Source organism: Ciconia boyciana, chromosome 35 (genome assembly GCF_034638445.1).
Source record: "Ciconia boyciana chromosome 35, ASM3463844v1, whole genome shotgun sequence".
Taxonomy (NCBI): domain Eukaryota; kingdom Metazoa; phylum Chordata; class Aves; order Ciconiiformes; family Ciconiidae; genus Ciconia; species Ciconia boyciana.
In genome coordinates, this window is record NC_132968.1 from 840,193 (window position 1) to 856,825 (window position 16,633).

At 50.8% G+C, this 16,633-nt stretch overlaps 1 protein-coding gene across 1 annotated transcript; it reads right to left on the reverse strand.

Moving 5' to 3' along the window:
- Nucleotides 1-5,635: 5,635 nt before the first annotated feature.
- On the reverse strand, nt 5,636-6,598 carry LOC140645599 (olfactory receptor 14A16-like). The gene has a single exon (XM_072849055.1). The coding sequence runs from the start codon at nt 6,596-6,598 to the stop codon at nt 5,636-5,638; it is 963 nt and encodes a 320-aa protein (XP_072705156.1).
- Nucleotides 6,599-16,633: the final 10,035 nt, after the last annotated feature.

Below are 16,633 nucleotides of genomic sequence, written 5' to 3' on the forward strand. Positions count from 1 at the left end.
CCCAGGCCCCAGTACTGGTCCATGGTGTTCTGCCTGCCCAGGGGCAGGGCTTTGTGTCTCCCTTTGTTGACCTTGATGAGCTTCCTGTCTGCCCACTTCTCCAGCCTGCCCACGTCCTTCTGAGCAGCAGTGCAACCAGCCGCTGTACCAGCCACGCCTCCCAGTTCTGTATCATCCACAAACCCGCTCACGATGCCCTCGGTCCCATCCTCCAGGACTCTAAGGAAAGGCTGAATAGAACGGGACCCATATCAACCCCTGGGCTACACCCCTGGCGATTATCCTCCAGCTGGACTTTGTGCCACTGGACACAGCCCTCTGGGATTCAGGCACTTTTCAGTCCATCTCATTTTCCACTTCTCTAGTCCATACTTGCTCAGCTTGTCTACAGGGGTATCACGGGAGACAGGCTGACAGCTCCCTGCATCCTCCTTCTACCTGCTTCAAGATAGGGTTTACATTTGCTTTCTTCCAGTCCTCAGGAACCTCGCCCAATCCCCACGACCTTTCCAACATGATGTCAAGTGGCCTTGCAATGACATCAGCCATCTTCCTCAGCACTCACGAGTGCATCCCCTCAGGTCCCAAGGACTTATGCATGTGCAGTTTGTTTAAATGTTCCCTAACCTGAGACTGCTGCCCCAAGGGTAAGTCTTCCTTGCCCTGCCTCTGGTCTTGGGGGCCTGGCATCCCTGAAGGTTGGTCTTGCCATTAAACTCAGAGAGGAAGAAGGCATGGCCCTTTCTTGGCCCTTTCTGTGTTCTGTGTCACCAGGGTCCCTGCCCCATCTAGCAGCAGGCCCACATTTTCCCGAGCCTTCCTTTTGCTACTGGTGTCGTTATTAAATCCTTTCTTCATGCCCTTCATGTCCAGATGAATTACCAGGTTGAGGTTTAGGTGGACTTTGCCTTTCCTAACACTCTCGCTGAATGGTTGGGAGGTTCTTGGTGCCCTCCAGAAGTCTCCTGCATGTCTTGTGCCCTGCTGTGCTGCCCCTCAGGCAGATGTCTGACTGGGTAATGTCCCCCATGAGGACCAGGGCCTGCAAATGAGAAACTGCTTCTACTTGTCTGAAAAAGGCCTCATCTGCTGCTTCTTCTTAATATGGTTGGTCCCTAGCGGACACTAACTACAATGTTATCCACGTTGGTCTGCCCACTACTCCTGATCCATCAGCTCTCATTTGGCTCATCACCTGGCACTAGGCAGAGCTCCATGCTGTCCTTCTGCTCGCCCACATAAAGGGCAACTTCCCCTCCTCACCGACCTGCCCCATCCTTCCTAAAAAGCCTGCTTCCATCCATGGCCACCCTCCAGTGGTGTGAGCTATCTGGCTTTGTCTCGGGTATCTAAGTGAGATTATAGCTCAGGAACTTCCCACAGACACTAAAATCCTCGTGTTTGCTGCCCACACGGTGTGCATTCCTGTCGAGGCACATCAGAGGTGTGCCCAGCCATGCTGATTTCCCTGCTGAGATTGAGGGCTCCTTGACAGGTGCCCACAAACAGCCCTGGTTGAACCCTTTGCTTCACCTCCAACTTCCTTCTTCCCTGTTTCCCCCCTCCCCTTTGGTCATCCTCCAACCCTCCCACAGAAGAAGCCCATCTCTGTTTTCCCTTTACCCACTGGCCCTGGCTTTGCTTGCCTGGTGCCCTCTGTTGGTGTTTCTGGGATGGCTGCATTGCAAATTCTTACTTTGGTTTGCAAGTCCATTAGACTGGGACCTCCTTTTATTATCCGTCCTGTCCTGCAGTTCCTCATGCTGTCATCTTGTTAGAGGCACCACAGGACAGGGTGGCCAACAGAAACCTCAGCAAGTTTTACAAGGAGAAGTGGCCAGTCCTGCATCAGGGGCACAATAACCCCATGTATCAAGGCAAGCTTGGAAGTGACTGGCTGAGGAGTGAGCCTGAGGAGAAGGCATGGTTGCTACAAGGGATGCTATAGGAAGCCAGTGCAGCATGCTGACCACGAATCAGGACAGCTGCATGTGGGGCTGAATTAGGAGGAGTGTGGCCACCCAGGCAAGGGGAGTTACCTCCTCCCTTGACTCAGCAGGGGTGTGGCCACATCTGAACTAATCTGTGATGGAGTGGGGCTCCTTGTTCTGCAGGAGTGGGGAGGACCTGGAGGAGGTGCAGAGGACATCTGCCAAGATGGGGTGAAGGGGCTGAATCCCTTGACTTGTGTGGAGAGGCTGAGGGACCTGGGCTGCTTTGGCCTCCTGACGTAGAGGCCAAGGAAAATGTTGTCATGGCCTGCAGCTGCTTGAAGGGTGCTTTCAGAGAGGATGAAGATTTCCTTTGTAGAGGAAACAGCATGAGGAAGGAAAAGCTTTGGAGTCTGAGCCTGGGCATGAGGAAAAAGGAGATGTCACTTGAAGGGTAGTACTGTGGTGCAACCGGTCACTGGGGGTGCTGGTGTTTGTCTGTGGTCATCCCATGGCTTTCTGTTTCAGAGAGAGACATGGGTCCAGGTAGGGACCCGTGAGGATGAGAGCAGGGTGGGGAAGTGGACAGTGTGCCTACAGCCTGCAGGGAAACAGGCACAGGAGTGGCACAGTGTAGGGCATCCTGTGGTGGAGGTGGGCAATGACGATACCCTTACAAGGACTGTTTCACACAGAGAGATAGAAAAGGACAGAAATGCAATTAAGGAGCTGATGAAAGAGTTAATTTACTTTTGAAATGGGTGCAAGATTTTGACTCCCTCAGTTAGGGAGTTAAAAGCTCAAAGCAGCAACCAGATAATTGGGAGGTATCTCAATGAACAAAAAGCCAAGGGAGGGGGAAATCTGGGCAGCAATGGGAAGGACAAATGTCCCGATACATCTGCTGAAAAGATGCTCTTAGACATGGTCATTTAATCAGCAGAGGTAGGAACACCTGAAAGATGAGGGAGATTAAATATGCAGCATAAGAAAATAGATAGAGTAGCTGTAATGCAAGTACAGCAGACCAATATTTTTTCTCCTATGATTAATGCACTTCCTGCAAATTCCCATTCTGGCATGGTGTGAAAACACTGCCGTTATATGAAGAGTAATCAATTGTTTCAGCTGATGAAAATGGGCTTCTCTATTTTTTTAAACATTGCAGATTTGTTCCCCTCTCTAGGCAGACCTTGTTTGTCTGACCATAAAACATCCAGGGCCACTTTTAGAGGCCTCTGTGTACCTGAGGTGTTTGCCGGGGCTGGCAGCTATCAGACAGGACATGTCGAAGAGCGGAGTCCCTCGGGAGCTACAGGTACAGGCTGGGCAGGGGGTTTCCAGGGCATCTATACTGGCAGAAGGTGTCTGTGTCCCTCTAGTTGAAGACATTAGTGTCATACATCCAATCTCAGTTGTGGAAAAATCTTCCTTTTTCAAAAAAAAAAAAATAAAAGAACAAGGACACAAATTCCCCCCAAAGACTAGTATGTTAAAAGAAAAGAAATCAACAAAGAAGTTTAAAAGCTGAAAAGGGTTTTTAAATATTTTCTTTGCTTTGCATCTTTGCCTTTAGTTCTTCGTTTTACTGTTATTGACATTTTCTAAACATGTCTATTGTTTCGTAGCAGCATTTAAAAAGAAGATCATTTTGTGTCTTGCACAGAGCCCTGTGCCCCCAAAACCCTCCCTGCCCAGGACTGTCAAGGATACCCCTCAGCCTTTGCACAGAGACAGTCACACTGCGGTATTGACCTCGCTTCACTCATGTAGATGTTGTTTGAAGTGGTCACATACAGCACAGGAAGATTCATGCCCCATAACAACCTGCTCTGTTGTTATCAGACAAAGGCCTGAGGTCATATGATCAACTCAAGCTGGAAGGCACCTCGGGAGTTCTGCAGTCCAACCTGCCATAAAAAAGGCTCAGACCAGGTTGCTCAAGGCTTGATCCAGTCAGAGTTTGACAACCTTCAAGGACAGAGTCTACACAGCATCTCTGGGTGACCTGCTCCAACGCTTGCCTCCGCTCATGGTGAAACAGGCTTTCCTTATCTCCAGGCTGAACCTCCTCTCTTTCATCTTCCATCCACTGTCTTTTGTCCTCCCACCATGCACTATGGTGAAGAGCTTGTCTCTCTGGTCTCCATAAAGTCCTTGTAGGTACTGGCAGGCTGCAATGAGGTCCCTCTTTGCCTTCCTTTCTCTGGGCTGCAGTAGCTCAGCTCCCTCAGCCTTTCCTCATGGGAAAGGTGCTCCAGTCCCTGACCATCTTGGAGGTCCTTTGCTTCAAGCCAAGTGATTCAAGCACTGAGCCCAGCAGGATGATGGAAATGGCTAAACAGGAAAATTCACCCATAAACTTGGGGTGTGGTGCCAGTGCTGGAAATGGCCAAGGAGAAAGGCTGGGGGGTTACAAATGCCCTGGGGCACCTTCCCCAGCTGTCCATGCCACCAAAGACAAAGACCAGCCTCCTCTCTCCTATGTCTGTAAGTCTCAGCTGCCTTCCACAAGCCCTGACTCTGCACCACCAATCCCCTGGTGTGAGTCCTCACCCTGCATGGTCAGGCAGCTCAGTTAACTTCAGTGTGCTTCTATCCCGAGTAATTTCCAGCTCAGCCCAGTCCCTCTCTGATGGTCCCCACCACTTCCCTCCTCCTACCCATCTCTCTCAGTCCAGCCCAGAAAAGCAGCCCATTCTGGGCTGACCCCATGGCAGTGCCCATTGATGGGTATTGCAAAGCTCTGCACAATCAACCCCACAGCTCCAGCCCTTCTGAAGCTCACAGTAGCTCCTGGTGGGCAGAGAGGTGTCTCAGCCTCCCCATCAGCCCCAGGGCTGAGGGCCAGCCATGGCATGAGGAGATGGAGGCCAGTGACTGCTCCTGTATGGAAGACATACTTATTGTCCAGGCCAGCAAACCCCTCTGTGCCAGCCCCACTCCCAGGAAAAGGCTCCTGGCCCAGGGCATCCTCAGGCTGCGTCAGCTACCCAAGTAATAGAGAAGCCTGCCCGAGCTGGTGCATTCAGAAATAGGTTTCTCTTTGTCATTTATTCCTCCGTGGAAGCATAGAGTTGCTGCTTTGATCTTCTCCAAAGATGTCTCTGCCCCCAGAGAGCCTTTCACCAGGGAAGTTTATCCACGATGGCCTGACTTGCCACTCCTCCCTCCTCCCCATGCTCTCCACAGGGCCCCGAGCTGTTGGTACTGCTCTGCAGAACGAGCGGGCTGTGGTGCCTGAAAGCCATGGGGTGACAATCTCAGGCAGATCCCTGTTGATCATTCACCATCTCTGGGGGAACTGGGCACCCACAGGTGAAGGCTCAGCCCAGGCCCATTCTCTAACACATTGCCCCATGCCCTCCTCCCCTCATCCCCTGGGGAGAACCCAAGCAAAGCAGCACGGCATTGTGGGGGCCATTTCTTCAGCCTGAGCTCAGCTTTGGAAGAAGAGCCCAACCTCCAGACACCACCACTGAGGAAATCCCCTTTTATTACAGAGGTGCGACACAGGAGGCCATCTGTACCGTTGTGCTAGACACACGTGAAGAGGCCTGTGGGTCAGACAGGCTGGGTTCGTGGCTCTGGGGAAGTGGAGTGGATTCAGACATGGACAAACATGGTTATCACAGATAAAATGTCCAAAGCACAAGACGTTCCCAAGAAGTATTTGAAATCACTTCTGAAGAGATGTGAGCAGGCTATTGCTGCTGAGAAAGAGCGGATTGAATCAGCTTCTTCAATGTGTCTTTAAGCTCCTGGTTCCTCATGCTGTAGATGAGGGGGTTCACAGCTGGAGGCACCACTGAGTACAGAACTGCCACCACCATCTCCAGCGATGGGGAGGATATGGAGGGGGGCTTCAGGTAGGCAACTATGCCAGTGCTGATAAACAAGGAGACCACGGCCAGGTGAGGGAGGCACATGGAAAAGGCTTTGTGCTGTCCCTGCTCAGAGGGGATCTTGACCACAGCCCTGAAGATCTGCACATAGGACAGCACAATGAAAACAAAACAACCAACATCCACAAAGATAGTAACTACAATAACCCACACTTCCCTGAGGTATGAATCTGAGCAGGAGAGCTTGAGGATCTGGGGGATTTCACAGAAGAACTGGTCCAGGGCATTGCCCTTGCAGAGTGGTATTAAAAATGTATTGGCAGTGTGCAGCACAGCATAGAGGAAACCACTGCCCCAGGCAGCTGCTGCCATGTGGACACAAGCTCTGCTGCCCACGAGGGTCCCGTAGTGCAGGGGCTTGCATATGGCAACGTAGCGGTCATAGGACATGACAGTGAGAAGAGAAAACTCTGCTGACATGAAAAAGACAAACAGAAAGACCTGGGCAGCACATCCCAGGTAGGAGATGGCTTTGCTGTCCCACAGGAAACTGGCCATGGCTTTGGGGACAGTGGTGGAAATGGAGGCCAGGTTGAGGAGGGAGAGGTTGAGGAGGAAGAAGTACATGGGGGTGTGGAGGAGGTGGTTGCAGACTACAGCAGTGATGATGAGTCCATTGCCCAGGAGGGCAGCCAGGTAGATGCCCAGGAAGAGCCAGAAGTGCAAGAGCTGCAGCTCCCGTGTGTCCATGAATGCCAGGAGAAAGAACTCCGTGATAGAGCTGGTATTGGATGTTTGCTGCCTCCAGGCATGGGGACCCATGCAAAGAGGAAAAGTCATTGACAAGTTAGGGGAGACTTTTCTGAGCAAAACCAAAGCCATTTCCTATAGTCCCTCCCCTTGCTACACACCTCACCCCTCCATTTCCCTTCCCTAGGACACCTTTCTTCAGCTCCATGGCTTAAGCTCTGGTTTGATGCTGGTTGAATGTGCCATGAGGAGCTGGGCCTCTGGCCACTGGCTGCTGAGGTGTAAGCTCTGCTCTGCAGCAGTGAGTTCATGGGAATGGTGGAAGCAGCAGCCAGTCCTGGTGTTCAGCTTTGTCAGATGAAACCACCCGTAGCAGAACGGCTTGTCAGCATCTGAGTCCCAGTGCTAAGGAATGAAGATTGCAGAAGGCAGACTGAAAGTTGTCTGTTTTTTTTTAAATTTCCCCCATCTGATTTGAGGATTGTATTGGGATGTCAGAAAGCCCTAGTATTTCTGTTGCCCTCAGGGAGAACAGAGTGAATCCTGCAAGGCAAGAGGATTGCCTTTGGATTAGAGCAGAGTGAGGGGACGTCGTCTGTCCTTCAGACCGAGGTGACTTGGGCTTGCACCCTTCTGAGACTGAGGGCAATCACACTGCTCTGTTTGCGTGAAAAGCCAGCAGACACTGCTGAGAGCAGAGAGATCCACTGCAGACTGCTAAATGTCTCACCCTTTCTCAACATCTCAGCAACCCACTTCTAGCCAAGGACACACCCAGCTCATTTCACCAACCCAACACCATTTCCTTGGTTATAGCAGCACTGTGCTTATAGATGGGGCTTTCAGATAACACAAAGATGCTATGGGACAGATTTCCATTCTGCAGGGCAGCTCACAGCGTGGAAGGATACCAAAAGGAGATACAGACGTTTTTTCATGATGGTATGTCACTAAGGGAAAACCAGCTCATTCCCCAGCCCCACAGGCTGCATTGTCCACAGCCTCACAGATGAGAGGCAAGCTGGGGTGCTTGTTCCCAAGGACAAACCTGCACAAAAGGACCCACAAGATCAGTGTGTGACTCTACAGCTGAATCTCCCATCCCCAGAGAGCCTGACAGCAAGAACAGGATAACAATAGCAATAACACAGACAAGTGGAGAAACAAGGAAAAATACAGTGAGGGTCTGGCTGAGAGAGGCGAGGGGAGAGGCAGCCGGGCAGTCAGGACAGCGTTACCCTTACCCAGCTGTGCACGCCACCTCCCAGACACCAACATTGCCAGGCAGTTGGTCTCAGCCCCTGTGCTCTGCAGAGGGAAGTGGGCAGTGGGCTCTGCTGGAGCTGTGGCTGCAGAGGAGGTGGTTCATGTCTTGGACCCCACAGACCTGAGGGCAGAGGCTTTGCTGGGTGGGAGAGGAGGCAAGGGGGCTTGCTCAGAGGAAGGGGTCTGCATTGGAGCGGCTGCTACGGAGTTTACTGAATTCTCCTTCTACAACATATCTGTTTTACGTTTCCTCTCCTTCCCTGATTGTAACCCTGCTGCCTGGAGATTTTCCTCCTGGGAAGTGATTCCCTGGGCCATGTCTTTTCCCTCTCAGCACTCACAGACCCCATCCCAACCTCTGTGCAGTCACCTTGGCCCTACAGAAACCTGCCTGTTTGCAGGGCACTGCCTGGGCACGTGTTCCTGTTTGGAGGATCAAAAGGGTGGGTCAGAAGAACCCAGATGGGTCCAGCAAACGTGATGCTGGTGCTGTCCATAGGCAGAGGAGTGGCTGAAGGCACTTTAGGAGGCTATTAGCAGACCTGCTGACCCCTCAAAGTTACAGCTCAGAGGTCTCAATGGCTTGTCCAAGCTTGACAGGTCCTTTTCTATTTCTCTTTCCCTCCCCCACCCCACCCCTGCTCCTGTTCCCTGCCCTCCAAGTAGGAAACTGAAAACACAGACTTGGGAAATCTCTTTCTAGTAAACTCTGCCTTGGCCTTCCTCTTGAGACATCCCCTTGGAAGTTTCCTAGTGGTGATCTGGAGCTGTGAGCAGCCCTGAGTGACGCAGCAGAAGGACCCTGCCCTGCCAGAAGCTGTTCCTTCCACCCACAGCTTCTTTCTGCAGTGCTATGGGGAGCTCCCCGGGCAGGCTGAGTGCTGAGCCTGGCAGGCAGCAGAGTCCCTGCCTGGGCACACAGCCCCCTGGGGCACAGGGACCCTGCTCTGAAGGACAGCCCTGGGCACCCTGGGCTGCACACACACACATTCACAGCCCTGCAGCTGTCCCTGGGAGAAGGCAGCTGTCATGCCCTGTCCCTCCGATGGTGCAGCAGGGAAGCCCTGCTGTGCAGCATGTCCTCCTCTACGCTAGAGAAACTGTGGAAGTCCTCCTGACTGTGGGCTGTGCCAGCTTTTGGAGATCCTTCCACAAACTGCAGATACATTGCCCTTCATGCAGGTACTTACCATGTAGAGGGCTGTGAAGATTTCTCCCCCAGCGAGCTCTCAACTTTCTTCACAGCCCAGACTGCCTTTAAGCTCTCTCTGCCCTGCTCCTCTCCCCTTGGTGCCTGCAGGCAGTGTGGCTCCTCTCCCCTTGGTGCCTACAAAGCCCTGCTGTGCTTTGTAGAGCTGCTGCTCCTGGGCAGAGCTGTCTCTCTGCAGCTCTGCCCACTTGCCATGAGCTCCCTCTGTGCCAGGAGCCTGGCCCAGCTCAGCAGCAGAGGACCACCAGCCCAAGGCAGCAATTTATCTGCCCCTCTGGGCTGCCTTGATTTGTGGCTGGGGCTCCAGGGGCACCTACTGTGGAACAAGCTGAAGGAATCACTGATGTTCCCTCTCTCAGCTGGGCAGAGACACTTCTTTCCAGCAGGGGCATTTCCCTGCTCAGAGACAGAGTTAGGTCGAAATATCAACTTTTCTTGGCCCATCATTAGACAGGACAGCCAGACAGACACAGGCGGGGATCTCTTTTCACCCTGCTGAGGGAAGGGATTCAGCTGAGTCAGTCAAGGCATCCTCTCCTTGGTTTGTAGTCCTGGGGCTGGAAGTGGACTCAGCTCCCTCCCATGCACACCACCAACCCACAGGAGGTGGGATTCCTCTTGCTTCTCTTCAGGTGGTCATTCAATAGACACCTGCATGTGAGCTCCTTCTCTCAGCTCCCATGGAAATTAATGGTGATGGAGGCCAGGAGTGAGCTGCTCAGATGCAAATGTCTGGTGACATTTGAGGCATTGGAGGTGGTCAAAGATATGTGCAGGTAACAGAGACAGATCGAAGATATGTGCAGGCAGATGTAGAGACAGGACACCATCTGGGGGCATCTTCTTGGGGGCTCTTGGGAGTTTCCTTTGGCCAACTGAAATGACAGCTGATGCCCAAATTAAGGGCAACTGAACCTGTCCCCACTCATTATGTTCAGGGTAGCCTATGGAGGTATTCATATGACAGGAAATAGTCATATGCCATATGAGAGCCCAGTCTCTCTCTTCTTCTCCATCTCTTGGATTTACTAGGTCTCCACTCACTGTATTGGCAGTTGCCTCGTGTTTATCCCCACATTGCCTTACAGAATTCAGGGTATCTACTCACTTTAATGTTCCAATCCAGGCCCACAGAGGTACCTGAGATGCCAGGGCTGGCAGGGACAGCACAGGACCTACAGGATAGCAATTCCCACTCAGGGCGGGTGCATGACAGACACCCCTGATGGCATTGCAGGGAGTGCAATTTGGTGCCTGTGTGCCAGGGACTGTTGCCATCAGTCAGAGGCATCAGACAGCAGATGCCATCGGAGAAGCAAGGTCTGTCCCTTCTCTGACACAACAGCTGCATGCATTGCCTGAACACAAAGCACCGCACACCGGGGTCTTTACTCACTCCCTTGAGGATTCCATCAAGGAACAGACCAATGATTTTAACAGCGTGCCTGCATACATCTTGTCTTCAAGGACAGCATAATCCAAGCACAGACATGGTTCCTATCAAAACTTAGTTGAAATTCAAAAGGGCATTCAAGGGCATTAAGATGAGCTGTTGCTACCTCAGGAACAGCTAAAGAAGAGTCAGAAATACTGTGAGACTACTGCTACATTTGGTAAGAGTAGGTGTAGATAGATCCGAGCTACTCTATGTCCTCTTTGCCTCAGTTCCCACCAGCGAGGTCTCCCAGGCCTTTGTGCTTTGAGGCAGAACTCTGGAGGAGAACAACCAGCAGTGGATGGGGATCAAGCCAGGGGTTACTTGCACAAACTCCACCCTTACCACTCCATGGCACTGGGGGGGCTGCATCCAAGGGTGCTGAGAGAATGTTTTTCACCACTGGTTCATTATAAGTGGAGTAAGAAAGGCACTCAGACTCTATGAGGTGTCATTTAAAATGCTGTTCATCAGCGCTAATGCTATAAAGAGAGAATCATGCAGATAATCTTAGGTCCCTTTTAGGTGGTTGGAACCCCAGGTGGTGTAGCATTGAACAGGCCTCTGACCCACCCGCAGCATGCCATGCAGACCCCACCCATAGAAGACATTCCCCTGTTTGGATCATTCAAGCTACTGTAGGAATTTCTTACCAAAAAAGAACTCTTCTCATCATTTCTACAGTCTAACAGAAATGATGATCTCATGAGAACTTCTTGCTGCCTTGTTAGATACAGGCAAGGCCACGCAGGAGGCGTAAGGGCCAGTACTGAGTGGGAGCTGCCTGCAGGCTCCTCTGTGACAATGAGTTGCTGAAGTTGTCCCGCGGCCAAAGGCTCTGTTCTGCACAGCACAGGCGTGAAGGCCAGGCTGTACGTGCAGCGCAGCACAGCTCGATGGACAATGGTCTTCTGGTCAGGGTCACTGCTCAGGTTTCCCTGTTAGAAGTCTGCACTCCCCCCTGGTGCCAGAGCTGAGCTGCTGCGGCCCAAGTGTTCATAGCCAGGAGGAGGTGGATCACAGGCAGGTGGAGCTGGAGCCCCATGGCTTGTCACACAACTGTGATGGTTTTGGATTAAATGAGATGTGTTGGGACAGCTGGCTCACATGGCGTTCTGCAATGGAGGAACACAGGCTCCGCTGTAGAGACTGGCAGGGAGGATGAGTATGGGGGATGCCCCCCGTGTTCTCTTCCTGTGGAGGAGGATGACCAGCAGCAGATGGGAATCAACTCAAGGGTGATGTGAGCAAACTCAACAGAAATGGAGATGGGTGTTTTGACCAGATCCCTGAATGCAAGTATTGGTATGCCATGACACCTGAGATTCCATTTCTTGGTCCAGAGGAGTATGATGCTGTCGTGGATGGTGTGATGCACTTCACTCGTAAGAGAGAGGGAAAACTGTACTTTATTGATATAACAGTGAGTTAACAAGGTTCAAAGGTTAATGCGACAATGGTTTAACAAGAGTCGATGACAAGGTAGATTTGCTTATTTAGTACATAGAGGACAGGAAGAAAGTATCAGGGAGACCCTCCTGTTGAGTGCTGAGATTCAGAAAGGACCCCCTTGCTTTCTAAACTCCTTCTCAGAGAGGACTCTAGGTGTGGCTGGATCCAATCCTTGTCCCAGACTTGGTCAGCGGTCTATGTCTAAAGGATTATATATGCACAATCATTCCTTTATATCACTTAGGGAAGGTTTCAAAGTTTAGCCCACTATTCGTCACTTACCGAGGATCTGTTGCAGCAAGGAATCTCTCCAACTCGAGGACTAACCTTGAGATGCGTCCCTGTTCAAGGGGACATCCTGGCATGCAGCCCGCTGCCGTGCAGGAGATCTCCAAGGGCTCTTGGGCTGCTCTCTATTTATGTGGGTAAGATGATTGACTCATAGTCATATTTGCATACCAACCACAGATTTTCGTTTCTTCGCTGTGGTGAGGTGGGTGCATTGCACCATAGCCCTTGGCTTTTGTGTTGTTATCCATCTCCCGAATCCACTTTGAGCCGGATGCAGCCACCATGAGCAGAGACATCTATTACGATCCCCACTGCTGGTTATCATTTGAGCAGGGTTACGGGAGATAAAGGTCAGGTTGGGGGGCCGAGGGGTAACACACTGTCACACTGCACCCCGTGCCTATAGTCAATTCATCTTATTCTCACAGCGTAGTGGTACCGTCACCTCTTGCCGCTGTGCCATAAATAGTATATTGATAATTTGCGCTTAGAGATCCACTGTAAGCAGAGAGTGAAGTATTGCTATTTGCTATGTATCAGCTTGTATGTTTTGGTTGGTTGGAGTTGGGTTATCTGGTTTATCATGTAGACATATCAGTTCTGGAGTTAGTAATATCACAACGGGGTGAAGCATGAGATTAAAAACTCCCGTTGCTGTTGGTGACCATCCAAGAAGAGTTTCCCACCAATGGTGTTCCCCATCCTTCTTCACTCTTTCCAAGACATGGCGTATCTCTTCTGTGTCATGATGAACGGTGATCAGAGGTTTGTGTCCATTGTTTCACATGCATTCTAGCAGCTGACACAGGTCATCGTGTTGTTCTAGTTTTTCATAAATGTAAGATTCATTCTGATGGGGGTAGGCAATAAATCTTGACTCAGTGTATAATTAGATCGTAACAGTTGATAAGACGTAACAGGAGCTGAATAACTGAAGTCACATCCCATCATTTTTGTAAGGTTACAAACACAAATATGTGAGGGATTGCTTGTATCTACACTAATGTTATCTAGGAATATAAAATCACAAAGGGTTCTCATACAAACACATCCTTTTCCAATATATACCAGTACAGTTTCAAGGGTTTCATCAGGATGTATTTCAAAATGACAAACATTTTGTTCAGTGTCAAGGCAAATGTCTTGGGCTTTGAGGGTGTTACAAATAAATCCTTGTTGTTCCGGTACAACGCATGCGTTAACATCAACAGTTTGCCACTTGTTTCCATTTTGTTGAGCCCACACTCTATGTTCTCCTGGATAGAGTACAGTTGCATTTGGATTTAATCCTAACGCAATGATTGGGTATATGGTGTATACTGAAGCACTGTGTATTGTTAAGACAAAAGCTGTGGCCTTATTGTTGATGGGGTCATAAGTGAAATTGAGTAAATACCACCAGGATTGGAATTCTTTCTCAAATTTAGTTGCATTTTCCCAAATTACCTTTTGAATTTCAGTGGGTAACCTTCACCTACTCTTATAATTGCTGCTACCATAGACTGCATCCACAGTTGAGCTTGGATACAACTAAGACCAAGAGAAACATTATCTTGGGCTACACCAAGCGCATCCACAATCAGTTGGTGGTCCCTTTTAACAATTCTTTCCCACTGAGGTAATAGATCACATAAGAGCCTTTGGTTAGTTCCCAATGCTAAAAGAGAAGACCACAATGGGTCTTATAATTTGTTTAAATCACAAATGGCATCCGCATTGCTGTTGGCTTCTGGTACCTGCCCCTACCATGTTATCTGCATCTGCTATGGCATCTGCATCTGCAGTGACATCTGCCTGCATCTGCATTTGTATATGCAATGCTGTCTGCATCTGCAGTGGTATCTGCGGTGGTATCTGCCTCTGGCCTGGCATCTTCCATGGCATTTGCTGTCCTATCTTCTATGGCACCGTCAGTGGTATCTGAGCACGTCCTACAACTGCAGTGGCATCTCTGTGGTATCTGATTCTGCATTTGCAGTGTCACTTGCAACTATTTTTGTGCATTTGCTTGGATGTCCGCATCTGCAAGGGTCTCTATATCCGCAGTGGCATCTGCAGTGGTGTCTGCTGCGGCAGATGTATCTCCACTGGTGTCTGCCTGTGCTGGTTTTGGCCAGGATAGAGTTAACTTTCTTCATCGTTGCTAGTGTGGGGCTGTGTTTTGGATTTGTGCTGAAATCAGTGTTGATACCACAGGGATGATTTTGTTACTGCTGAGCAGTGCTTACACAGAGGCAAGGCCTTTTCTGCTCCTCACACCACCCCACCAGGGAGTGGGCTGGGGATGCACAAGAAGCTGGGAGGGGACACAGCTGGGACAGCTGACCCAACTGACCAAAGGGCTATTCCATACCATATGACATCATACGCAGCAATATAAAGCTGGGGAAGAAGAAGGAAGGGGGGAACGTGTGGCATGATGGTGTTTGTCTTCCCAAGGAACCGTGACGCGTGATGGAGCCCTGCTTTCCTGCAGATGGCTGAACCACTGCCTGCCCATGGGAAGGAGTGAATCAATTCCTTGGGTTCCTTTCCTTGCATGCGTGGCTTTTGCTTTCCCTATTGAACTGTCTTTGTCTCAACCCACGAGTTTTCTCCCTTCGACCCTTCTGATTCTCTCCCCCATCCCACCAGAGGGGAGTGAGCGAGCCATCAGCCATCACTGACATCACAAGCAGCTGCAGAAGCCGGTGGCATCGTCCTGCCCTGTCAGCTACTGAGCCATCAGTGACACCATGAGGAGCTGCACAGGGCAGGGGCCTGCTCCTAAACCATCATCTACTTGGGATCAGGGGACATCAGAAGCAACTGCTCAAGCCTGGGCCCAGCTCCTGCCCTATCACTTACTCATGCACCTATGACATCACAAGCACCTCCACAAGCTAGGGGCCTCCTCCTGCCCTATCATATATGCAGGTAAATATGACATCACAAGCACCTGCACAAGCCCCATGTGCTTTCATTCCCAATCAGATACTCAGACAACAGGTACCTCAAAAGCACCTGCACAAGCCAGGGGCCTGCTTCTGCCCTGCCACCTGATCAGTCATCAGTGACATCACAGGCACCTGCCCAAGCCAGGGGCCTGCTCCTGCCCTATCTCCTACTCAGGCACCTGGGACACCACAAGCAGCTGCACTGGGAAGGTTCCTGCTCTGGCCCTGTCACCTACTCACGGACATGTGACATCAAAAGCACATTGAACAAGCCGAGTGCCTCCTTCTACCCTGTCACCTTCTAATACAGCTATGACATCACAGGCACCTGCACAACCCAGGGGCCTCCTTCTACCCTATCACCTACTAATATCATTATGACATCACAAGCAGCTGCACAAGCCAGGAGCTTGCTTCTGCCCTAATAGCTACTTAAAAACAGATGACATCACAAGCACCTGTATGAGCCAGCTGCATGCTCCTGCCCTAAAAGCTACTCAACCACCATGGACTTTGCAAGCACCTGCACAACCCATCTGCAGACTCTTGCCCTAGCAACTACTCAGCCATCAGTGACAACACAGAGTCATGGAATCATAGAATCATTTAGGTTGGAAAAGATGTTTAAGATCATCAAGTCCAAGCGTTAACCGAGCACTGCCAGGTCCACCGCTAAACCATGTCCCTAAGCACCACATCTACACATCTTTTCAATAGCTCCAGCGGTTGTAATTCAACCACTTCCCTGGGCAGCCTGTTCCAATGCTTGACAACCCTTTTGGGGAAGAAATTGTTCCTAATGCCCACACAAACCCTCCTCTGGTGCAACATGAGACCATTTCCTCTCGTCCTATCACTTGTTACTTTGGAGAAGAGACCGACACCCACCTCACTTTCAGGTAGTTGTAGAAAGCAAAAAGGTCTCCCCTCAGCCTCCTTTTCTCCAGGCTAAACATCCCCAGTTCCCTCAGCCACTCCTCATCAGACCTGTGCTCCAGACCCTTCACCAGCTTCATTGCCCATCTGTGGACACGCTCCAGCACCTCAATGTCTTTCCTGTAGTGAGGCGCCCAAACTGAACACAGTATTCAAGGTGCGGCCTCACCAGTGCCGAGTAGAGGGGCACAATCACTTCCCTACTCCTGCTGACGTCACTATTTCTAATAAAAGCAGGATGATCTTGGCCTTCTTGGCCACCTGGGCACACTGCTGGCTCATATTCAGCCGGCTGTCGACCAACACCCCTAGGTCCTTTTCTGCTTGGCAGCTTTCCAACCCCTCTTCCCCATGCCTGGAGTGTTGCAGGGGGTGGTGTGAGCCAAGTGCAGGACCCAGCATAAGCCTTGTTGAAACTCATACAGCTGGCCTTGGCCCATCAATCCAGCCTGTCCAGATCCCTCTGTAGAACCTTCCTACCCTCAAGCAGATCAACACCCCTGCCCACCTTGGCGTTGTCTGCAAACTTACTGAGGGTGCACTCGATCCCCTCATCCAGATCATTGATAAAGATATTAAAC

Bases quoted from the DNA above. Each gene is read 5' to 3' on its own strand.
- LOC140645599 (XM_072849055.1), bottom strand. From the start codon at position 6,598: ATGGGTCCCCATGCCTGGAGGCAGCAAACATCCAATACCAGCTCTATC.